General features: G+C 33.7%; 1 protein-coding gene across 9 annotated transcripts in view; it reads right to left on the reverse strand.

Moving 5' to 3' along the window:
- The window catches only part of UTRN (utrophin), a 446,059-nt gene that overhangs the window by 235,805 nt on the left and 183,046 nt on the right, over positions 1-27,208 (reverse strand). For all 9 annotated transcript variants that reach the window (XM_039846978.1, XM_039846975.1, XM_039846976.1 and 6 more), the window contains 9 exons: positions 21,753-21,903; positions 20,372-20,547; positions 16,137-16,272; positions 14,665-14,814; positions 12,329-12,404; positions 10,113-10,327; positions 7,908-8,025; positions 3,668-3,873; positions 2,055-2,209 (listed from right to left, as the gene is read on the reverse strand). In XM_039846978.1, the coding sequence (XP_039702912.1) occupies positions 2,055-2,209; positions 3,668-3,873; positions 7,908-8,025; positions 10,113-10,327; positions 12,329-12,404; positions 14,665-14,814; positions 16,137-16,272; positions 20,372-20,547; positions 21,753-21,903 (1,383 nt within the window). The remainder of the gene's footprint in view (positions 1-2,054; positions 2,210-3,667; positions 3,874-7,907; positions 8,026-10,112; positions 10,328-12,328; positions 12,405-14,664; positions 14,815-16,136; positions 16,273-20,371; positions 20,548-21,752; positions 21,904-27,208) is intronic.

Here is a 27,208-nt window from a genome sequence, read left to right on the forward strand (position 1 = left end):
TCTAAATATTAATATAATTGTTTCCCCTCAAAATGGAGAATTAAATAGAATAAGAACAACTACTTGTAGCTACCATAAAACTAGAACACTGTGGCTGTCTCAGCTATGATAAATGAAAGATCACCTTGGAATATAATTCATTTTTAATTGCCTCTTCCATCTATTCTAACTACAGCTATAGTCTGTCTTAAAATATTTACAAAGTAAAAGCAAAAAAAGAATTGGAGGTGCTAAATAAAGCAGGCCTTACATTCCTACACGACCAATTTTTCTGGTATTGTTTACAACAAAAACAAAGTCATAACTCTTATACATGAGTTTTTGGAAACACAGATAAAGTACGACTAAGGACCACCTCTCTTATTGTTAAAGCTGTGTGTTCTTTTTTAAATTGAGATATATCTGACATACGATCCTGTATTTATTATTTTTGGTGTACAACATAATGATTAGATAAACGTATATTTTATGAAATGATTAGCACAGAAAGTTTAGTTAACATTTATCGCCAGTTATTTTTTGTGATGAGAACCTTTAAGATCTACCGTCTTAGCGACTTTCAAATACACAATACAGTATTGTTAATTATAGTCATCACGCTGTACTTTACAGTCCTAGAACTTACCAGGTAACTGTAAATCTGTCCCTTAAATCTGTTTTTTTAATTTTCTTCAATTACAGTTGGCATTAAATATTATTTTATATTAGTTTCAGGTGTACAGCACAGTGGTTAGACATATAATTTACGAAGTGGTAAGTCTAGTACCCACCTGGCACCATACATTGACTATATTCCTTACGCTGTACTTTACAACTGTGACTATTTTGGAACTACCAATCTGTATTTCTTCCATGCAGCCCTCTAACTTTCCTAAAGCTATTTTTAATTCACCCTCTTCCCTGCCTTAGTTCTGGGATCCTTCTATATCCTAATAACTTGTTACAACAAAAGAAAAACAGTTCTATAAGATGATAGAAAGATCAGCATTATAACTATGTTCTGCTTTGACCATCTATGAAGTTTTGTATTTGCTACCCCAGGCTTATTGACTCCAGAATCCTAGGTTTTTCTAGCATCACAGTCATGCTCATATACTGCCCTCATAATTCTCTTCTTTGAGATTTCCAAAAATCCACTTTAGAAATTCTAATTAAAAATGACATTCTAAAAATGTATAAAACACCTCTATGTGAGACTGTTATTAAATATTAAATGCTTGGTCATTCTTTATTATCAGTAATATACATCATAAAGTGTTCTAACAGTATCCATTTTATTCATTGCAAAATAAATGCGTTTTGATATCTTTGATTGCTTTCAGGTGGTTGCATTTGAATATATAAAGATGCGTGTGTGAAACCATAATTTCCCTTAGACACAGGTACTCCTGGCACTATGCAGGAAGTAAACACATTTTTACTGATGATGAATATAAATATGCCATCTCAAAGAGACGCTAACCACTGTTTACAGGTCCTCAAGTCCTAGGTGTTCAAGTGACAGAAAAATGTCTCTTACAAACACATATGCTATTTTAGGCTATATCAAATATGCTGACTACACAGAGTAATGGAAAGAAAAAATTATAAATTATTTGGAGCCCTAAATACACATCACATGTTCTCAGCCTCAGTTGAGGGTAATCTGGCCAAACAGCACACTATTTTAATCACCATTAGGGATAATATTCTCCTAAAGCTGTAAATATCTAAGTATTTACATCAGAGTACTATAAGACGTACTCCATCAGAATACCACAAGATGTACTCCAGGTAATACCATGAGGCAAAAAAAAAAAAAAATCAGAACACATTAATGATCATTGGCAAGGTTTAGACTTATTCAAGGAAAATCTCTATTGCAGAAATTCAAGTATATATTGTATAAATATATATTCTGTATAAGTATGATAATACTAACTCAGTACAGTATAAAAATAGAAACAATAATAATAAAATGTACTTCTAGCAGTCACATATTCTGGCATGTTTCCATGAGAAAGCCAAACTCTTAACTGACAACATACATGTACCTGCCAGGGCCTTAGCATTACCTTTGTTTTAGATTGATCCATGATGTTTTTAAATACTCGGTGGTTTCTTTCACGTTCCTTATGTCATCATTACCATATTCCTCCAGCAGCTTCTGCAGAACGTTATCGAAGGCCATTACGATGCCATCACCAGGACCCAGTTCTTGAAGCAGTATCTAAGGTGTAATTTCAGGTGCACGTGTTAGACTTGGTCACTCAGTAACTAGTATCACCAAAACGCTGGTCCTCTCTATAGGTTTTAACATGTTTTAGACACAGATATCTAAAGAAGGAAACAAACTATTAGACAAACTCTTGCACAGAAGCTCAATACAGAAGTGGAAAAAGAAAATGTCTAAGAAAGGGATCAGGTACATAGGAAATAACACTTAAAAAATTATCTTTTCCTCTTTCAGATATTTTATTTCCTCAAACCATTTGTCTTTTTTCATTCCTTCTGCTATACATCTGATCCACATAGGGACATGTATTGTATAGGAATAAATTTGCCATAAAGTTCCCCTATATGGAAAGGTAGCTCAACTGATGCTGAGCATGTGTGCTAGCATCGGTTCCTTGACACACTTTTTCAATTTCTGAGAGCCCCTGCATCAAGATGCTCCCCAAGAAATCTAAATGACAAATGAACATTTCTACAGTGCTTTTTGTAGCAATTAACAGAAAAATCCACTCTAAAGTTTCAGAAGAAAATAACCATACTCAATTAGAAAAGAATATTCTGAATAAGAGGACTGAAGCATTGACGTCACTTTTAGTTGTATTCTTTCAGTTAAGTGTCAAGGGCTTTGTTGATTATTAGTTTTGAGTCATTTGCTGAAAACAATCAGCAGGTATCAAAAACACAAAGAATGATACAGGAATTCAGGACACCTGGCCACTTGCTTTTTACATTGTAACCATGGAAAGTCTACGTGTGTGAAGAATAAAAACATATTTCATGTCTTAGATTTCACACATTTATTATTATATTCTTCACAAATATATACTTTCATCTTAGGCTATCTGAAAGACAAATGAATATTACACTAAAATATAACCTAACACCATAACCTCTAATTCAAGATTTTCTACGATGCTAGACAGAATTTAAAATGGCACTTTATAAACATCATAAATGTTCAACATCTTAAACTCTATAATCACACTGATTACAGAAAAGGTACTTACTCTGACGACACTGATAAAACAGTTTGGTTATGAATTTATTAAAAGAAACTTATTTGTTCACTACCTTATTTGTTCACTACAGTATCCCTCAAATGAAAGTCTCAGAAAATTTTATAAATAAAAATAACCTTTAGGGTAAACATGAAGTGAGCAAAAGGATGTTCCTGGGATCCTGAAAATGTTCTTTACAGATGCTGGTTTGTGGGTGTGCTCCATTTGCAATCAGTGAGCTGTAAATCTAAGATATATGCACATTTCCATTTGTTATGCCTCCAGAAATTTTTCAGAAACCTTTCTGGTCAAATTCTCTCTATATAAATTTCAATGTGTACTCTAAGACCTTGAGAAAACGTCATGACAAGAGTCTGAAAAATTACGGTTAAAAATAGAACAAAAAAGTACATCCAACAAATAGATACTGTCAAAAGATATCTAATCAGTCTTACTTGATTATCAGAAATTTGTTTGATAAGTGGATCCCTTCGGGCTTGTTGAAGAATATACAGGCGAGCCTCATATTTTCTCATAAGTTCTTCGGTCTCTTCCCTGTGGTCATCCCACTGAAGACTGTCAATAACCATGTCCTCCAGCTGCTGCTGCCGTAACTCAACACCATGCTGCGTGTTATCCCACTGGTTCTTGACCTTTTCCACTGGAGGAGGCATGATAAAAAAAAAAAAAAAATCCCAGAAAGAAACTATCAGGAAAGAAAAAAAAATACCTAATACCAAATTGATCACAAATAAGACTATCAATAAAAAGGAGAAAGGAGGCAAGTTGATATACACATTTTAAAAGAATTTTAGTACATGTTGGTACCCTAAATACAATTGATATCTGAAACCATTCTGAAGAAATAATTTTGGATGAAACTTTATTTTAAATGCACTAAAATATCACAATAAAAATATCTACTATTATAAACTGATAAAAGAAAAAAATTATAAGGAAACTAATAGTCTATGCAATTTTATATTTACACAACCTGATTTGATGAAGGCAGAGTTTAACAGTACTTTATGATAGAACACAGACATAGTCAGCCACAAAGGAGATGCTCTGAGGTAGTCTTGATTTTAAAAGAAAAACATTCTAAGAATACTTTTCACATTTGTTTCACTGTAGCATTAAGCCTCTCGAAAAGGAAGTATTTTTATATGTTCAAGTTCAAGAGAAACACTAAAAATAAAGAAGATTCAAGTTCTTTGTAGCCAGCAGCTCTTTTATCATTGAAAACAAAAATCCACATTGGCTCTTTTCCTCTCTTTTTTTAATTGTTTCTTCTGTTTATCTTTCTTTCATTCTCTCTGTCTCTTTCTCTCTTCTCCTTTTCTCCCCTCTGCCTTCTCTCCTTTGTTCTATCCTCTTCTCATTTTTAACATGGAGATAAGAAAAGAGAAATCTAAGGAACTAAACTTTTGATTAATTATTCCAGGGAAATTCATGATCTTGAAGTACCAGTAGGCAACAGCTTTGAGTATCTTCAATAATCCATTGATAATAAGTAGGTAGAAAGTTAAAAACAAATGTCTATAAAATGTTCTGAATACCTGATAGACTGAAGGTTGTGGTTAAGTACCAGGCCAAGAAGAATTTAACTATAAGAATAACATTCCCAGTGAGTTATAATGAGACTTTTTGGTAAAAATCTTGGGATAATAAAGGTTATAGCAAACCATAAAAGCTATCAATTTAAGATTGTTCGGAAAGCTGCAAATTATACATACATGTAATAATTCTAAAAAAACTGTTCTACTGTTCTATGAGTAAAAAAAAAAAAAAAAAAAAAAAAGTCTACAATTTTAGACTTCTAGCCAAAATGACAGAGTAAATAAATGCTGTGTTTGCTCTTCTTATGACCACAACAAAATTACTAAATTATGGAACCACCAACCTCGGAAACCAACTGAAGACTAGCTGAATTGACACGAAATAGTCAAAGTGATAAAAAGTAAGGACCTAAAACCAAGATTACTCTACCCAGCAAGGCTATCATTTAGAATCGAAGAAGAGATAAAGAACTTAGAAGATAAGAAAAAGCTAAAGCAGTTCATCACCACCAAACCAATATTATAAGAAATGTTAAAGACTGTTTTTTAAGAAGAAAAATAAAAGACCAAAAATATGAATTAAATGGCAATAACTAAATGCCTATCAATAATTACTTTAAATGTAAATAAATTAAATGCTCCAATCAAAAGGCACAGGGTAGCTGAATGGAGAAGAAAATAAGACTCTTACATATGTTGCCTATAAGAGACTCACTTCAGATCAAAAGACACACACAGACTGAAAGTAAATAGATGGTAGCAATTCTTATATTAGACAAAATAGACTTTAATACAGTCTATAACAAAAAACACAGACCGATATTTCATATACAATAGCCAAGATATGGAAGCAACCTCAGTGTCATAGGATAAAGGTATATAAGGGAATAGTACTTAGCCATAAAAAAAAAAAAAAATGAGATCTTGCCATTTGCGACAACATATAGACAAAGATAGACACTGAGGGTATTAGGCTAAGTGAAATAAGTCAGACAAAGACAAATACTATATTATTTCACTTATATGTGAATCTAAAAAAAAAAAAAACCCCAAATAAATGAACAATCAAAACAAAACAAACAAACTCATAGGTACAGAGAACAAACTGATGGTTGCCAGATAGGATGGGGTTTAGAGGACTGGGTGAAAAAGATGAAGTAGGATTAAGAAATAGAAATTGGCAGTTACAAAATAGTCATAGGAATGTAAAGTACAACATAAGGAATATAGTCAATAATATTGTAATAACTATGTATGGTGTCAGGTGGGTACTCAATTTGTCAGGGGGACCACTTCATAAGTTATATAAATGTCTAATCATTATGCTGTATGCCTGAAACTAATATACTATTAAATGTCAACTGTAATTGAAAAAAAAAATTTAAGATTTTAACTTAAGAAGACAAATCTATCTTCGACTTGTCAGTTAAAAAGTTACATAAAGTACTTATGACTAACTGTTACTCATACAATTCTTAATATTGAAGAAATAAAACTAAATACAAGTGACAGCAAATACCACAAGTTTATCCTAAAAATAAGCAAATTATCCTATTCACTGTGAATAAATGACTAAAACAAGATACTATTGGTAGCATACGCCAGCTGAGAATGGTTTTTCATACTATAAACAGTGACAAAGAATGCCGTCACTATGCACCGTCCCCTCCAAAAAAGTAGAGAAAACACTGGGATTTAAATTAGAAAGGTAAGATATTTAAGAGAAGTCTTATAAAAATACTTAAAAGAAACTCTGGACAAACAGAGAGCTGGTGGGAAAAAATGTAAGGCAGTAGAAAAAGCAAAATGGTGATGGCTTTGTAAACAGTTTAGAGTCGCTGAAGCAGACAAGCTTCCTGGCCACCTGAGGGGAAGAAGGATCCCTCCAGAGTTCTGTAACAGGCACAGCAATCAATCAATCAATCAATAAAGAGAGGAAGAAAGAAGGAAAATGGCTCATTCAGTAAAAACAAACCAACATTGTGAGACCAAAGTTCTCTTCATCTGCTATAACAACCTTGTTGCTGTCTCATTTATTTTGAAATTGAAACATACTTTTTATAGGAACAGTTGACATTTCCCCTTGAGAAATATTAGACAAGGTAATATAATACATTCCATCTTATATTATGCCACGAATATTTATCAAGTACATAATTTGTATCAGGCACTGAAAGGTGCCCCAGGGCCAGAAAGGTAAATATTCACAATTTATGGAGGGGTGAAAGAATTAAAGTAACTGTGAGATTCACAATGAATTTATGGGGGAAAAGGCCATGGCAGATAAAGATAGAAAACAGTTCACCAGGGACTAGAAGAGGGGTGGGAAAGCCTTTATAAAGAGGAGGTGACATTTTAGCAGCTGAGTAGGTATTTCACCTGGGGAGAAAAGGCCAAGAGGGAAAAAAATAACGTGAATGAAGGTAAGAAGCTAAGAAATGTCAGGATGTTTTAAAGAATATATATAGTACAGAATAGCTACAGATGGGCCCAGGGGCTATCGTGGAAGAAGGGACGATGAAAGCAGGCTGCACCGTCCGTCCCAAGATAACATTCTCAGGAATGAGTTTTACATGCCATACAGATTGACCAGGTGCTTTTAAGCCAGAAAGCAAACTTGAAACAAAGATCTTGGCTGTGGTTGTTTTGTATGTTTATCTTTTGTTTGGTTTAATTTTGTTTTTAAGTAAAGTATTCTCAAATTATTTAGTGCCAGGCCAGGAGGTACATAGTAGTTGCTCAATAAATATTTTTGGAATGAATTTTGAGAAGATGAGTTAAAAGACATGGTAAAATGTAGTTTTAGTAAACGAATTACAAGGGAAGAATGGATTTGCATTCCTATGGGTTTCTCTAACTTTTGTTTTCTTGGTTCTTTCAAAAGAAATCCCAACTTAAAAGCAAATAATACAGTGAATCAGTAATTACTTAAAAGTAATAGTGTTAATACTTTAAGGAAGTAATGAGAATTGTGACAATGTTCACAAAAAAATAAACAAGGGAAAGCTATATTTATAGAGAGATAAAGAATATCAAATATCAAATAATAATTTCTGGTTAAATCATCCTTGAAAGTCTATGTGTGACTATTTTCAGTGAAAGTGGATGATGACACATAATTTATTTTAAAACTTACATTTTTCTGTAATTGCTGTCCTCACATCTGAACTGGAAGCTTTATTTTTCAAATTCTGAGCCAGTGTAAAAACATAATCGAGCTGAGGATGGCGTTGTTCTAAGTCAGCTTTTGTGATCTGTTTAAGAAGAAATGACTATTAATGCAATAGGCCACACAATAAAAACACTAATGAAGCAAAACTGATGTGCTGACATCAAAGTTGTTTTTCTCCTATAAAGGCCGGTGAGGCATTGGTGACATGGCAGAGAAAGTGAAGGACGTAAAGTCAGAGGTCCTAGGTTCAAATCGCAGCTCTGATACTTACCATCTAATTCACCAGACAAGGCATTTCCTCTCTTTTTTTCTTCATGAAAAGAAATAATGAAATACTTACAGTTCAGTTACATCAAGTCTGAGGAGATTAAATAAAGAAAGTCCCTTTAAAAACTAAAAATGGTCTGAAAACGTTAGCAGTGATTTCTGCAGATAACACCTTGCATACCTATCCTACTTCAGATAGGAACACAAACTAATGTCACCTACAGGATGGGGGTGAGGCATAACAAAAACACTAATTGGAATAGCAAACTAAATAACTTTAGACATGGAAAACTGCTGTTCTAGAGTTTATCTCAGTACAGATAAAAATGGGAGAAAAGTTAATAACAGAAAAATACTGTGATTTAAGTATAGAACTAACAAATAGTCATGAAGATTAGAAAATACAGTTTCCAATAGGTACAAATATGTTGTACCTATTGCAAAGATTTTCTCTCAGCTCTTCCTCTTTATGAATTCACTAATTTTGCAGACTTCAGTTACTCCTACAGTGTCAAATATGATTTCTAAATGGATTATTCACTTCTAATCCTGAATCCCAGAGTGTCATTTCAATGAATGCTGATCATTTCCTTCTAAATGGCATAAGAACCTCTCAACACAATACATCCGAAACTAAATCAATCAAACCCTTATCCGACATTTCATTTCTTCTATTCCTTATTTCCACTAATTGCAGCAGCAGCATCTTAGCCACTCAGAAAGGGCTCTTTTCCTTGTGTTAAACATCTCTTACACTATTCTCAGTCTTCCTACTAAAGTAGAGCACTGTTATCATCAGTCTCCAGCCACGATTTTGAAAAGAAAAAAAGGAAAAAGAGGCTTACCCATTGCTTCCAGAACGAAAGTACGAAGGGCTTTGTGTAGCCTACGAGCTCCTTCAAAGAATGAACTTGAGCTGCCTTTGCTACCTTACTTCCTACTACACTTCTTGATTGCACAAACGTTGACCCAACGTCCTTCACGCTCCCCTAACTCGTGTCTTCATTCACTCTGCTCCCTGTATCGGGAATGCCATTTACTTTATCCCTAGATGTCAAAATCCCATATAGTCTGCCTTCTATCATTCTGGAAGTACCTCCCTTCCTCATCCAGGCTCCCTTAAAGGTCACTTGTACCTGCCCTGTGGCTTTTAGTACACTCTGCTTTGTCACAGAGACTTGTCTACCGATATGCATTCTGTGCCTCCATCTCAGTTTGGGCATATTTGCAATTTGGGGGATAAATTCGGTACCTATCTCACAAGATTGTTAAAGAATTAAATGAAGTAATACACATAAATTACTTAGAAAAATACCCAGCACACATGAAGAGCTTAATGAAAGTTAACAATAACTGATCATTTTTGGTTCATTCCCAATTTCTACCTGGTATATTCTTTTTAGTATCCCTATATAACACACAGTCCAGAACCTAGCACACAGTGAATGTGGAAAAAGAATTTTACAAACTGGTGTTAGGTGGTATATGTATACTAATAAATTATAATCGGAAGAACTCACTTCTAACGTCAGCAATTAAACAAATAAGCTCATGAAACATAAGTTGAAAAGGTGCTTTAGGAAATTATCTTACATCACACTAGACATTAACTGTGACACTCACATTTACACTGATGTGGCTAGATTTACAATATCAATTTTAGATCTTCAAAAAGTACATTGTGTCTATGGCTCTATTGGTAAAGCATATCAGATCAAAAGAGTAAAAATGCAAGAAAAGCTTTACTCTTCAGAGCTAGCCTGGGATGGCTGTTTGTTTGACAGATAAAGAATTTTTAAAGATTATTCTCACAGAATTTAGGATAAACAAGGAGGTCCAAACAGATGTTGTCACCCGTGCATTGTGGTGTTCCCACGACAAGCCTTTACACTGTGCACCTACTTTCATTCTAGAAACTGTCTTATTGATCTCTTCTATATCCCCGACGGTGACAATGTTTGACTTCAGCATCTGGTCGATCAATACCAGCCAGTCGGCTAGTTCTGTTATCGTTTTATCCAGATCAGCAGGAACTGAAATTTCCAAAGTACGAGGAGACTGAACAGGCATATCTGATGCGGAGGATGCTAGCACCACCTTTTGGACGCCAGGATGAGCTGAAATTAAAATGTAGCCAAGTATTAATAAATCAACAGGATATTCTGATTGTGGTAGTATAACGGTGACATGTGTATGTATTTTAATAAAATTTAGTTTAAGTAAAAAAAAAAAAAGGCAGATTTTTATTTTTTCATACTGAAATGACAATGGTATTCCTATAATATCTATGATTTTGGCAGCTGTGAAGCAAATTAAACACATAGTCTCAGAACATTTTATGGCAGCAATAACTCAGAGGTAACACTGATACCAAGAGAAAATAAAATAGAAATACATTAACTGGGAAAATTAGGAGTGTTATTTTATTTTGTCAAGATGTTTATCTTAATAATAAAGCCAATTTATTCATAGTTTTCTCTTCTTTTTTACTTAATTTTAAAACATGAGCATTAGTCATTCTTAATGCACATCACTGTGAGTACCTATGGCAATAATCTACATATAAACCCACTAACTGTTAATTAACTCCTTTCCTACACCTGGATACTTACATTGCTTAAATTTTACTTAAAAAAATAACTTGCAAGGAAAATCTTTTTTGAGTAGAGTATTTTTCACATTTCTGATCACTACTTTGGTATAGATTTCCTAAAGTATAATGACTGGGTCAGAAAATATGAAAAAACTTAATGTATTTAATAGTTATTGCCAAATTGCTTTCCTTACAAGTTGGAAATTTAGACTTGCAGGAGCAGCATGTGGAACTGTGAATCCTGCATCCACACAAACAATATTCTGTTTCAATGGATAAACACACAGCTTTCAGCGTTCCCTTTATTTAATGGTTTTTGGATTATCGGTGAGATTAAATATTTATCATGTTGGTTAACCAAACATGGTATAATTTATAATTGTCTATGTTCTTTATCTGCTTCCTTATTAAAGTGTACGAACTCTTTTTATAGGAAAATGAACCCTTGCCAAATTGCTGAAAACACTGCTTGTATTTTAGGAGTTTTAATGTGTTTTTTTTCTTTTTAACATTTAAATATTATCAAACTTGAGTGATCAAGTCCCTAAAACTGTCCTGGGAAATTATTAAAGATTCTTGACTTCTTCAAAGATTGGGTAAAGATTTTACTTCTGTTTTTTGTTTGTCTTTGTATGGTTTTGTTTTTAATGATGGACGGCTAGTTACTATTTTTCTTTAGTCTTAAACAAGACATAGTTGAATTAATTATTAGACCCATCTGGAACCCACTTTAACATATGATATATTAGATGAGGCTAAAATAATTTTCTACAAAACATAGTCAATTTGTAAATTCAGCACAATTTGAATTTAAAAAAATCCCAACAAGTTTGTGTGTACCTTAACAAAATCATATATTGAAATGTCGGATTTTAAAATTAATATAGGGAAAGACCGAGAACAGTCAACAGAGGAAGAGCAGGGCCAAGCGGTACCGAGAGCTGGCAAGGCAGTGGTAGCGGCTCTGCTGCCGCAGCCTGCACCCTACCCCAGACAAGGAGAGGAGATCAATGATGAGAAAACCCCTTTCTCCATATCTAAGCGATCAGCATCTGTCAGTAAATAGCTTCCCTGGGATGGAAAACTCTCCTAAATCTCCTTCTCCCATCTGGTTCCAAGGATATTTAACCCTTTTGTTTTTAGTCATGATCAACATCTAATTACACATCCCTAAAACGTGCTCGCATAACAGGTTATAGCTGATTTTCTTAAAAAAACTGCATGTTCCTGAATTCCCCGCCTTGCCTCGTCCAGTCCCTTCAGCAGGTTCTGTTGAGATTCTGGTCCCTCTAGTCCCAGGAAAGGCAAAAAGTCTTATCTACCATGACTGCCTTGCACACATGGAGGAGTCAAATATGCCTTGGGTTTAAAGAAGACGTTCCTTTCAATAACTGAAAGTAGAATACCAGATCACAATTGCATAGTGTTTTTAAGTTTTTCTAATTCATACATGATGCTCATAATTATAATATTTTGCTATGTTTATTTAAAAAAAAAATCTGTGAAAGAATAAACTGTATCTTACCAGCAATTCTTGTCTGAGAAACAGAACAGGGCTCCTGGATGCGTTCCTTCAGCGCACTCGGCACTTCTCTGCATACCTACAGCATCAGGCCAAACAGAAAGAGAAGAGTACTACGTAAACAAAGACAGGACCCATATACACTGTGCTCATTCTCTACCTCCTCTAGACCCTTTTTCACTTGTTCCTTCTATTCCCTAAGATGCCTTTTCCCCCACTCTCCACTGACCAATTCTTATTCATCTTTTATAAATTAGCTTGGATACAATCGCCTCCAAAAAAAATCTTCCACAGTTAACCCCCAAAGCCAGATAAGTACCCTACCTTTATGTCCCCACAGATATCTCTATTTTATAATTACCATTTTACTTTTCTCATCGCAATAAGTTCTTTGGGTTAGAACGAGTGACATACTCTTTGCTATATTCCTAGTTTTTAAAACGGTGCCTGGCATAAAGTGAAAGTCCAATCAAAATCTTTCGAGTGAGTGAATGAAAGAAATGAATGAAATGAAATATCCCAGAATGAATGAATGAATGAAATGTCCCAGAGTAGTAGTTCCCAAAGTGTATTTGTTAAAATTCTCTGCACAATAAGCATTGGTTGGTCTTGGACATTCACAATTCACCGAGGTAGAGCAAAATCTATAGAGTCTAGAGTGAAAAAAAGCATTGCTTTAGCTAACATCGCGCTCCCAAAGTGTCCACCATGCCCTATTCTACACAATAACCAGTGGCATCCTTTGTGTTAAATAAATACATGTGCTCCGACTGAATATGCACAAGCTAAGCCTAGCATCTTTGACACAGGGCCAACATGTCTGGAAAAGAGTGTAAGGGTGAGAGAGTAGAGATGAAGTCAGAGAGATAGCAGGAAGCCAGAATATGAAGGCCTATAAATCACAGTAAGGACTTTAGCCTGCATTCTGAGTGAGAAAGAAGACCATTAGTGGGCTTTTGCTCAGAGGAGTTACTTGATCGAATTTACATTAGCAAATACTTTGGCTGCTTTGTTGAGAAGAGACTGACAAAGGGCAAAGGAGGAAACAGGGTGACCAATGAAAAGGCCTTTGCAGTGATCAAAAACAGGTGTGATGGTGACTTGAAACATGTTAATGGAAATGGAGGTAGTGAGAAGCAATCGAATTTGTGAAGTTCTTTGAACCTATCAAAAGTTGAGAAAATTGTACAGGGAATACCCATGTGCCATATAGCATCTACAACTGTTAACATTTTGCTATGCTTCGTCATGTATCTAGCCATATACTCATTCATCAAATAAATACGTATTTTGAAGAAGCTGATGATGGTGACTCCAAGTTTGGGTTTTCTTTTTAATTGAGATATAAATCAAATATCATAAGATAGACTTCAGTATTCTGGGCCTACATGATAATAAGGATATAATTACTAGTAGCTGAGGCTGGAGAAGTATATTAATGCACAGGAGGGAGGTGGAGATCAGGAACTCAATTTTGTATGTTACTTTGAGATGCCTATTTTGACATCCAAATAGAGCTGCTGAGCAGGCAGATGCATAGGTAAGTCTAGAGCATGAAGAGAAGTCCAGGCCAGAGACACGGATGTGTGAATTATCAGTAACAGTGACTCATCAAGACAGTAATTCTCAATCAGCGAGGCTAGATCGATAAAGCATCTGCATCATTAGATATTCAATGTCAATTACCATTTTGAAAGGACTGAGGGAGGAGACAGTGACTGTTATGGGGCCCGTCCAAGCCAAGGGCACATACATATCAATTCAATGTCCCAGACAGACCTCATACTCCGATACAGTACGTGCCAAACCAAAATAAAGAGAAATCTAAGACTTTATCTGCCTTTAACTGTTTCAACTGCAAAAAAAAGTAATGGTCTGAGATAAAGGACCTTATCTTAGTCATATTTGAGGCCACATGCCATTGCATTCCACCTAGAATCTAATAAATGTATGTTGAATGAATAACATTGTTAAAAACAAACTTACATATATGGAAAGTGAAGTATAACATCAGGAAGTTATTTTAATGGCTTCATTCTCAGAGTATAATTATTGGCATTTTATTGCCTAATTCTAATATATATTCTTTATTTAATGTAATATACAATGCATAAATTTTGTAGGCCAAAAAAGTGCATGTAAAATAAAAAGCATTCTTTGAGAATATATGCTTCTGTCTATAACAGATGCAAAATAATTAATTATTATAAACATTAATATTCATCAGTAAAATGTACCCATATTTAGATATTAAAAGTAAAACAGTTACATGATGCCACTTCTTTGACAACAAAATCAATAAACATGTGAAAAGTATCACAGTAATTCTTAATGCATACCTTATTCCATGTCGAATTTACAGTTCTTAAGCTTTCTGAAATTTTTTCTCTTTCATGTAAACTCAGACTTTTATCTGAAAGCATTTCCAATTCAGTTCTATTCAGCCATTTGAGTTTTTCAGCTTGTATGTCCATCTCCTGGGTTAAGTCCTAAAGGTGTCAGAAAGAGGTGTGGTTAGAAGGTTGTCATAGTGGATGAAGCTCAAGAACTGTATTAGAAAGTAACAGAGTTTTGAGAAAGTATTCTCACAAACGTGGCCTTTTAATTTCTTAAGTGGAAAATAAACTGCTAAGAAGCCTAAACACATGTTAACAAACTAACTGATATGAGAATGACCACCTGCCTTCAGTGTGCACTTGTGAGCATGTGCGTCCCACCCGCCACCCCATCTTTCAACAGGGTCCTATTATATCATATTTACATTGATGAGTTAATATTGTTTTTCCATAATGAAAACGAAGTCTGTGCTAATGAAAAGAAAAAAGAAAAAAGAAAGAGTAGGAGCACTTTATGCATCTATCTCTACTTTATCTCTACCCACCCTAATGTGGTATCCCATCTTTTGCTCCCAATGCTTTACAAAAGGGATGTTCCAAGAAAACCATTGAAATTTTTAGTTAAAACAGGAACAGGTTTGTTAGATGGTTGTCATATTTTGAAAAGAAACTTAATAATTGTTTACCACATAATATTTTTCATCATTACTAATAATTTTCTTTCCTAAAATGCCTTATAACGCTCCTTTAGACAAGATCTCTTATCAAATTAGTAGGTATCATTTTAGGCATACTTTGAGGCATACTCGTGTGTGTATAGTCACAAACAAAATTTTTTTTTAATAAAAATATGAGCTCATTATGCTTACTGTTCTGCAACAAGTAATTTAATTCTTAACACAAAAATATATAAAATGTACGAATATAAAAATGTATAGCTATTTGGGCATGTTTACATTTCTATGTATTTATGTATTTTTATGTACAGTATACATATACAACTATAAACAATTCGCGTTGGTTGCGGATTAACAAAATGTTTCATTAATACATCATAATGATAAACTTAGAGGGGTTACTCTCATATCATTTACAGTGTTGAGTTTTATACAATTCGATTTTTAGATAATAATCAGTAATTCTCTTCTAAATCTAAAAGCAAAAACTATAATTCACAGCAATATTATATTCTAAAATTATGAAGTCTGTTTAAAATATCCTAAAAACCTTAAGTCTGATATTGAAACCACATGATTTCTCACTTTTATGTAAGTAAAGCCTTAGCTGTGAAGAAAAAAAAATATAGCTGTTCTTTATAAAAACAAAAAATAAAGATATTCCTCTTTAAAGGTCACCACGTAGTCCACAAAGTACAAAGTTTCTTCCCCTTTCCTTCTTTTAATATTTTATCTTAATTTTAGTGTAAATGTTCATGCATCAAAAAGCATTGGCAAATATAGAGACAAACCACTTACTGTTAACTCTTTCAGATTTCCTTCCAGCTCAGTGGTTGGTCTCTTTTGCACGGCATTCTCGGCTTTTGTTAACCAACAGATAATATCATCTAATCTTTTTCTATATTCCATCACCTGCTTACTTTCTCCTTTTAGCCTAAAAGAATATATTATTTAAAAATATTGAGAAAAATTATCCAGTTAAGTAGATCGTTATAAATTTCCTTTGTATGTTTGGACTACATACACCACAAAGAAATAACTCCTAATAATTATTTGATGATGTGTTTTAAATGTGTTAATAGTCATGTATACATTCTGTAATACCAAAGATTATTAGATGATGTAAGAAAAATTCTTCCTTTGTTAAATTCAAAAACACTGAAACTAAAAAATGTCTTCTCTCATCATGAAAAATTATATAGAAACTTAGTAGAAAGTTTTTTAAAGCTAGATACCATTGTATGGCATAATGAACTTGAAAAACCATGAAAATGTCTGTATCTAAAATAACAAGGAAAAGCACATAATTCTCTTTGAGTATTCCTTGGAGATAGAAAGGCATCATTATATAATATATTATTAACATTAGGTGGCTACCATTACTCTACTTTATTCATAGGAAAGAAACAATAAGAACAGGGCAATGGGAAATTTTTACAAGTATTAGAAAATACAAGAAAATACAAGAAAAATGAAAATTTGGTCAGTTTATTAAAGTAAGTATTATACTTGAATATAGCAGAGTTATAAAAAGAGATCTAGAGAATACAAAGCAAAAGTTTTAAAGGAAATAAGGAAACAAATAGTCATATGAATATAAAAAAGGAACTACCTTAACTAGATCTTTTAAATGTTATAAAAATAACATTTATAAATATATAAACCATCTGTCAGAAGATGAGAATATGATTGAACTCATATAACAAACAAGATTATGTATTTTTAAGACAGGGTTTGAAAGCTATTTAGAGCTTGGTAGTGGTATCATTCCCATAGCTCCTATGACTAGCTGTTGATTTAAAAACAGAATGCAGTTTTTAATGAATTACATTGTGTCATCTTTAATAAGAATTTACATTTCTTTGGCTATGACTTTGTCTTTTTAATTACAAAAAGGCCCAAATTATGCAATATATATAAATGTTAAACATATATTTAATCAGTAATATTTGAAAGTTATTTTAATGTTTAAAAAACTAATGAAAATCACCGTAAAATCACAAGTTTTCATTTTTAAGTATCTATTGGGAGAGACTATTGCTTCAAAATTTAAAAAATAAATAAAGTGAGAGTACTAATTGTTAAGACTACCAATACCAAAACAGGTAATTTACCCTCTGTATCAAAGAGTATTTGTACTCTTATTTTTACTAAATACTATTATAGACCTTGTGTTTCCAAAAAAGAAGCTGGAATTTAAATTACCCATGTTTCATAATCATAAGTAATTTATTATTTTGAAAATACATCTATGAAGGAAATTAACATTATCGAGTAATTTCAGTAGGACATACTTGAGTCACAAAATTTTCATCTGAAAACTGGTTAAAGATAGCCTACATTTTTAAAAGTTACCCCTAAGAGTAAAAACAAGTTATAAATTAATGTTCAGCCAGTAGATAACAATTGCTCATTAGGGAATAACACCATAAGTTGCTGGACTGTGCAAGTATTTAACTACAGGTCCTCAATACAAAAACAGATGGAACCGTGTGCTATTTCTCTGTGACTCTGATAATTGTACACATGTAAGCTCTTCAAGTTCCAAGGTGGCCTCAATTTAAGATAAGTGACAATCTGAAGTGAAGTTAAACATGACTCTATGAAAACAAATATGACTTTAGTTAAAATATAAGATGCCAGAGAAGAGATTCATTACTCTTTTCTCTTCCAAAAAATGAGTAAAATATGTATTGGCTGCATCTTATTAGTTCTGGGAGCAATAATTACCACACTCCACAGAGATCCATTTGAAAATCTTTAGGAGAAGTCCTGCATTTATTGCTAAAACCACGCCAGCGGGTACATCTTTTTCCTTAAGAAGGCCAGGGAGATAAATCATTTTCAAGGTAGAAGGGTTCTGCATGCAAACTCATTAGCATGGCATAGAAGGTCTCCAGGGGACCTCAGCTTCCAATCTTGGCGGAGGTCCCTGAGCCTTCCTCTCCATCGAACCTTTGCATATCTCCCACCTGGCTCTACTATTTCATGAATCCCACCTTTATCTGTTCTACTTCTTCTCTCTACAAAGCACACCCTATAAGGAATTTATGGGAAATGGCTATAAATGCTCTGAACTGAGCTTCAGGATCCCTCCCCTGCGATGCCTCAATTCCATAGCCCATCACCCGCCTCTGTAACAGCACTGTATCTTCTTAACGATGTGTTTTAAATCACACCAGTTTTTCTTTAAATGTGTTCTTCTTAGTCCTTAGTCATATTTGTATCTCATGCTAAACACAAAGCTCGATAAATATTAATCAAATCAGTCAATCAATTATTGGCAAAATTCAGCAATGATACACTTGAAGAATAAGTTCTAGGTTAACTTACTATTATAAGAACTAGATATTTTGAATGTTCACTATGAATAGTTTGGGCATATGCTTTTTACAAACACGTTTATTTAACTGTCATGATACTCCTCTGAGAAGATATCACAGTTTTCATTTACAGAGGAGGAATCTTGGCCAGAGAGCTCTGCGATCTTCCCAAGTTAGTAAAGCACAGTATTTGAGAATGTAAGTTACCACCATCACAAACTTTCTGTGAGACTTCGGACAAGTTACTTAACCTCTCCTCTCTGAGCCTCAGTTTCCGGAGCAGTGTAATGGGCCTGGGGGTCCCCTCAGAGGGTAGCTGTAAGGACTAAATGAGGCAGTGTGTGCAGGGTGCCAAATACAGGACACATGGCAATCTCCTAACCAAAACACACAAACTATTGTTTGCCTCTTACCAAACAAAACACACAAAATAATAGATGATATTATTTTATAAAAAGCAGCCGAAGGCCAAATATTCATACTTGTATATTTTATGCTACATTATAGTATAGGCATACATCATTTTATTGGGCTTCACTTTATTGCATTTCGCAGCTATTATTGCATTTTCTTACAAATTGAATATAAGACCCTTCCTTTGCCAGCAAAAAGATTACAACTTATTGAAGGCTTGGATGATGGTTAGCATTTTTAGCAATAAAGTATTTTTAATTAAGGTATGTAAATTGTTTTTTTTTTTTTTAGACATATGCTATTGCACACTTAACAGATTACAATATGGTATAAATGTAACTTCTATAAGCACTGGGAAAAAATTGTGATTCTCTATATTATGATATTCGCTTTTTTGCAGATATTGAAGCAAACTCTCACTATCTCCAAGGTATGCCTATACTGGACTTGAAAAAGATTAGCTTTTAACAAAACAATAGCTTATCACTAAAATAATTCATCATCTACAAAGTTAAAATTAGCAGAAAAAATATCTGGGACTTCTTAACCCAAAACTACCATTAATCCTTCCAAAAAAGGTCATCTATAAAATGGAAGGTATTAAGCAAAGTAGAAATTATCTATTAAACATAGATATCTCAAAAAAAAAAACCGTCAAATAATTTTAAAGTAATATGTAAAATAATATGTATAATGTTGAGTATTATATTCACTGGTAAACATGTTTACAACCAGGAGACACCCTAATAAAATCTGGGGCATTGTAACATAAAAACAAATAATAATACATCATATTTATTATATTACATAGAAGAGGAACTATATTATGTATGAAGCACTGATGCTGATAAAGGTACAGCAGACCCTTTTACAGTAAAAATGACCTAATGAGAGAGATTGCTAATGAAAACCCCGAGGCCCAGTCAGGAAATGAGTAAGTTAGAGGCCTGACCCTGAACTCAGATCTTCAGACTAAAAGTCCAGAATGTTCTTCAACTATTTCAAGTTCCTGCCACATTGTCACCACATCATAATAAACAGAAATAAAAGAAATAAGGCATTTTTTATATATATGCTACCTGCATAGAAAAGTGAGACTTTAAGGACAACCTAAAAATATAGTAAGGAGCAGTATTCTAAAAATGTAAAACATGGAGAGAGGAGGTCTTAAATGTCAGAAAAACTATTGTAATATCAGATAGAAAAAGAACTTTGAACTCATCTAATGGCATCTTAAAAAGCCTCTGCCCAAAAGAGCGTTACCCCTGTGCCCTTCAGTCATCACAGCTAACTCACCTCTGCCGACGATCCCTTACTTCAGCAACGATTGCACTCCAGCGATGATTTAAACCCGCCAGCTTGTCTTTCAAAAAGCTTCCATCGCTGGGAGAGAGTTGCTGGACAATCCTGTCCCCAGTTCTGTTTAGTGCTGCAAAACTGGGCTGGTGGCTGCTGATCCCCTCTTCGAGTTCCTGTAATAGAGCACAACTCAAGATTAATTAGATTACTAAATTAAACTATTCTTAATATAGTGAATGCCCAGGTATCATGGCGTCAAATTTGAGTGTTAAGGTAACAAAGTCCTGGAAGGGTATTTTATGATCATGAAAAAAGCATTTTAAAACAATTTAATTACATTTCACTGTACATACTAAATAAAAGCTATTTTGAAATCTAACCCATTCTCATGAATATCATAAGGCAAAATACAGTGAAATGGGACAGAAACATGAAATAAATAACAGCTGTTTAAAATACTGAAGCATAAGCATCAGTCATGTTTGATTAAAGTGGATCTTTATCTTCTCCCAAATATATGCTTGAAAGCATCTCTTAAAAAGAAAAACAAACTCATATACCTTTATGTCTTACCATAGATAAGTAAACCTCAATGGGTATTTTATTAAGACACTGCTTCACTGGTCTGTAAATTTTTAAGCAACAAATTTAAAAGAGTATTTTAAAATAGAATTTAAGCACTTATCTATAACTCTAAAAATAATAAAAATGCATTAACAAGTATATGAGAAAAATAAAAGCATTCACTAACTCCCCTATGTAAAATATGCATTAAAAAATTAATTAAAAAGTATTTTTTTAACAATGGTAACCTGAAATTTTGCTTGCTTTCAACCATTATTTTTGAAGACTTATTGTCAGCAGAACTGGTTTAGCTACTGTGTTATATTTTCCAGACTGAATTAGACTTACATGAGCAGCTGTCCTGACATAGCTCAAGAATGATTTACTCTTGTGATAATTATCAATAATGAAAAGAGGAAATAAAATGCCTAAGTGTTTAAGTACAAAAAACAGAGGTGAGATATTCTGTTATCTTTCTGTCCCTGGATATAGTCTTAGGCACAAAATTTTACAAATGTTATTCTGAATACAAAATTTTAAAAATAAAATCGTTTTTCATATTTACCACGAAACAGTATTTTTAATTTAAGTTTCTTTAAAATCTTAATTAAAAAAATGTAAAAATTGAAAATTGCAATTTTTCTTAAACCTTTGAAACTGGAAACTAGAGCTGAAACACAAATTACAGATTGTCTACATACTCCTGAAAAATTTATATATTTAGACCCTACTTTCCAAATGTTTTAAATGCTACATACTAAATAAACATGCCAGCTTTTTAGCGGACCCCCATCCTCTGATAGAAAACACTCACCTGCTGATGTATCCTCGCTTTCTCTAAGTCCAGGCCACCATCGGGAGCAAAGGTATCAGTCAATAATTCTTCGGCTTCCGTTATCCACTGTGTGAGGTCATTGAGATCACAATGGAACTGCCTCCATTCTTCCACAGCCCTATCAAAATAACTAAAGCACAACAAACAAAATAAAACAGGTTTCCAAACTTTCCAGGGATGTCCAGAGCAATTTTTCTAAGAAAATTTGAATCTAATTTAAATGGAAAGCCCCCAGACAAGTGAATTCACAGCTCACTGCTCTACAGGATCAGTTTTCGTAGTGGATTAGTTAATGATTTCTTTTAGAGAAACATGCATCCCACCAAGAACAAAACAAAGGGCATGCATACCGTCTCCTCCCCTCACACACATGCCGGCACACGTACATACACACACACTAGGCAGCTTCTTAACTGAAAAGAGCCTTTTCTGGCTTGGAAAATTGAGATTGATTAGCTGCAGGCAGTTAACCCACCCAACTTTAGACACTTACCATTTCAAATACAATGAAATGTAAAATATGATTAATTACTCTAGTCCTTTAGGAAAAAATTATAGTGCTTTACTTCCAGAATACTTATTTCCCAGGTAGAACAAAATCCAAAAGGCCAAAACACTTCAGATTTCCTTTCACTCCATTGTTTTTGTGTGATGGACTGAACTGTATCCCCCCAAATTCATATGCTGAAGCCCTACCCCCTAAAGTGACTGTATTTGGAGATAGGGCCTTTAGGTAGATAATTTTAAAAATGAGGTAATAAGGTCATAAAGCTAGGGTCCTAACCCTCACAGGACTGGTGTCCTAATAAGAGGGAGAGACACCAGAGATATCTTTCTCTCTGTGTGAGCAAGCACAGAGGAAAGGCCATAGAAGGACACAGGGAGAAGAAGGTGGCCATCTGTAAGCCAGAAAGAGAGGCCTCGCTACAAACTAACCCTGCTGGCACCTTGATCTTGGACTTCCAGCCTCCAGAACTGAGAGAAAATAAATGTTTATTATTTAAGCCATCTTGTCTGTGGTATCTCATTATGGCAGCCCCAGGAGACTGACACAGTCTGTGCAGTGACTAATCCAGAATGTCCCGATCATTTGAACTGCCTGCAAAGCTCCGGTTAGGCAATGAGACAAGGGATTGTTGAGATGTCTATTTAAACCTACCTCCTTTACTTTTTTCTACTTAAGTTTATTGGAGAGACATTGGTTAAGAACATTTATAAGTTTCAAGTATACAATTTCTATAACATATCATATGTATATTACGTTGTATGTTCACCACCCAAAATCTAATCTTCCTTTGTCACCATAAATTTGACCCTCTTCATCCTCCTCCCACCCACTTCCCCTCTGGCAACCACCATACTATTGTCTGTGTTTATGGGTTGGTTGGTTGGTTGGTTGGTTGGTTTTGTTTATTCATTTGTTGCTTTCTGTTTTGCATCCTACATATAAGTGAAATCATATGGTTCTTGTACTTTTCTGTCTGACTTATTTCACTTAGCATGATACTCGCAAGATCCATCTAAACCTAACTCCTTTAGAAATGATATGAAGTCAAACTCCAGTGTTTGTCATATTTGGAACACACAAAATAAGTATAAAAAGGAAAAGCTTTGTTGGACTAGGATCCTAAAGAATTTCCTTCTGCCCTTTGTTTAGAGCAATGATGCTGGGACAGCTTTAAAAGATATCTGAGATTTCAATAATATTAATGAAATTTTTACTTTATATAATAAAAATATAATATTGTTTTTAAAAAATAACAAAATGGTCCCCCACATTGCTAACTCCTAAATAATACTTATATTTCCTTCTTCTGTGAAAATAATTTTGAAAATTCAGTTAATATTGGTTGAGTGCCCACAGGGAAGCATCGTTCTATTGAGCATAACTAAATTAAGAGCACTTCAAACAAAATACTGTGAGGAGATATTAAGACAGTCTTCATTATTGTTTGTAAAAAAAAAAAAAGAAGAAAAAAAGTGCAGTAACTAAATAACAAACACAAATTCTGAGTTTTGAGATGCTGCAATAATGAACAGAAAATGTTGCTAGAATGGCTGCTCCAAAGTTCTAAATGCTTGGAGAATGTAAACATTAAACCTAATAAAGATCATTATCGCCATAACAGAAACTAAATTTCAAATAAATCTAAGCAGTAGAGCTATATATTAAATAGGAAAGAGATGTTAAGAAAAAAAAATGAAACAGGAGAGCCATGTTCAGGAAGCATTTGCAAAGACGTCACCTCATCTGTCAATCCAGCCAGCTTGTATGGGAGGCAGGACAGAACTGTGAAGGGCTATAAACTCTTCCACAGAGTCAAAGGACTCAAAGTTCAAGCCATCCACCACCCTGGGTTTAGATTTGAACTAAAAACATTTAAGTTTGCTATCTCTAATATTCCACTGGCCTTGCTATCTTCCCCCACAAACTCATCTTACCACCTGTGTCCCCAGTCTCCAACTGTGGTACCATCCCTACTTACATCCTCAAGCCAAAGACTTGGGGCTCACATTTATTCTTCCTTCTTCCTTACTCCAACACCCCATGAATCTTATATTTTATTAATTTAACTATTTAATTCTCAAATTTTCCCCTAGTTTCCACTTCCACAACTACTTTCCTAATCAAGTTATCATGTGTCAAACACAGATGGCTCTCCTAGCTCTGTTTTGTCCTATACTAATCCATTCTACATTCATCAAACTGTCACCCCCCGCGCCCCCTCTCCCATTAAAATACTGCAATGGCTCCCTGATGTTCTCAGAGTAAAATATAAACTACTTAACATGATATACAAGGTCCTTCTTATATGGTCCCTTTAGACCTTTCTGGTTTTATCTTTCTGCTATGAGTTCAAGCTCTACTGGACTATCTTCGATTCCTCAGAAGCATCACACTCTCTCTTCTCTATGACCTTATTCAATGTTACATTCTCTCTACTCCTTCACCGTGTGTAATGCAGTGTTCCCTCTATAACTTCATAACCTCCAAGAAGCCTTCTCCCTCAGGGTCCCTAACATGGCCTACTGCATCATCCCCATCACAGCACCATGCATTGTTCAATAAGAGCCCGTCTACTTTTCTCTACTATATAACTTTGGACCTTGAGAGTCTATATGTCTTTATTATTATCTGACTTTTAATCCCCTAGAACTACATACATGTGGCTGCACGTACTTTGCATTATTCTGTACTCAATAAATATTCATCAAACAAATGGTGCATGAAAAAATAAACAGATAGGTATACAGAGGTAGGTGAATGGGTGAAGACTTTTTTGATAAAATCGAATTTCAAAAACTTTTTAAATGATGGGAAAAGAATGAATAATGAAATTAAGAAAGAAAACCATTCCTGGTAGAAGATGGAATTCTGAGTAAGAATCAGAAACTGGGACAGTAAAGAAAGCAAGAAAAAATTTAACCAAATTTACATAAATTGAGTGAAGAAAACTTTTTGAGCAATATGTACAAAGTATTAGAAACCAGACCATCTGGAGAACACTGTTAAAAAGCTTCTAATTTCAAGATGAGAAGTCTGACCTTTGTTCACACAGTAGTGATGGCCAATAAAGAAGATACAGAGGATGAATAAGTGAGGAGACATTCTTAGGAGAGAAGAAGATACATGAGCATCCAAGGATCCAAAATGGGAAGGAAGAAATAACTGGCTTAAAGAAAGGGAATAAAACTAACAGGGCAAAGGGAGCTCCATTATCTGTCTAACATAGCTCTAAAATTGCTTATTTGGAAAAATATAAAAGCTAATGTCATGAACCATTGCAAAGAAGGCATCAAGAGAGACGACCTGTTTTATGGTATTTATCTTGCTTTTTCATGGTATTTATCTTGCTTTTACTATAGGCTAACAAAGCTTGAAAAGATTTATAGGCATCAGATATGCCTGTTCAGTCTCCTCGTACTTTGCTACAGACAAATGGACTTAGTTGTCACCCTGGTGTGATTGTGACTGATAACTGAAACCATGAAAGCACAGGACATTTGCCATTGCCTTGGTGCTTTATGAAAGAAACAGAAAGAAAGGAACTTATTGCTTGTAAAAAGTAGATAAATAGGGATGGAGAAAAATAAACATTTTAGTATGCGTTACCAAAGTTGAGAGAGAAAAATAAAGCAAAAATTAGGAATACGAACACAATCAATTAATCCATCTAAGTGCTGGGACAAATAGAATGAGAGATAACCCTCTAGCAAATGTAATCAAGTAAACAAAGAATACAATAATATAAAAGAAATGATAGAAGAGACTTTTCTAACATAAGAAAATACAGCCGTGTGCTTAAAATTTTGAAAATTCCCATGCAATTAACAATTTTATAAACAGTAACAGTTTTATAAACAAGAAAATGGCATGAATGTCTGCAATCAACATTATTAATCAACAATGTTATTGCATTTCTACATTAGCCAGAGGCATATATGCAAATAGGATAATTTTTTTAAAAAAAGAAAAAGTTATCATTGTATACAAATGAGGTGTCAGTATACTAAAAAAGGCTAAGTAAATCAATTTTATGCTCCGTGCAGACATACACACACACACACACACACACACACACACACACACACACACACACACACACAATGCAGAAGAAAGCTACCATACACCAACTATATAAAAAAAATAAATAAATAAATAAATAAATAATAAGAAAAGCACAAAGCTACCAAACTTAATAGTCCTGGAATAATAATAATAATAATAATAATAATAATAATAATAATAATAATAATAGCACAAAACTACCAAACTTAATAGTCCTGGGGAGAAAGGTATAATAGATAATCCTTCAACACTACTGACAACATAGAAAAGAACCCAAGTAATGAGAGAGAGAGTTCATTTGAAATTGATCCTTTTTTTTCAAATTGATTGAAATGACTAAAATTTTACTGAAAGATCAAATAAAGAAAAGGAACCTGAATTTTAAAATTAGAATAATAAGAAAATATATATATATACGGGATTAAAAGAATTTATAATACTCTAAAAATGAAAATGTTATATAATTAGACTAAAACTGATGGTTCAATAAGGCAGAAGAATTAGCAAAATTAGAGATAGAAATGCATTTTATTTGCCTTATTTGCCTTTCACTGCATACCCAGCAATTTGCAAAACTCTTATCATTTTTTTTATTTCTACCTATTAAAAATCCAGGTCAAAAATTAGAAAGAAGAAAGCTCAAAAACGTTTTACTAAACAGAAGGTTATTTTAAAAAAGGGTTTGAGGTTACAGATCGATTTCAATGATCTGTACCTGTCTCTGTTCTTCACTCACATTAATCATCGAGTACATAAAGAAAGTGAACATTAGTGAAAGTCCTTAAAGAAAATGGACACCATTTAGATATTAAAAATTAAAGATGCATCTTTTAATTATTAAGATATTATGTTGCAAATGATCATC

This window comes from Pteropus medius, unplaced genomic scaffold (genome assembly GCF_902729225.1).
Source record: "Pteropus medius unplaced genomic scaffold, Ma_sr-lr_union100, whole genome shotgun sequence".
Classification (NCBI taxonomy): domain Eukaryota; kingdom Metazoa; phylum Chordata; class Mammalia; order Chiroptera; family Pteropodidae; genus Pteropus; species Pteropus medius.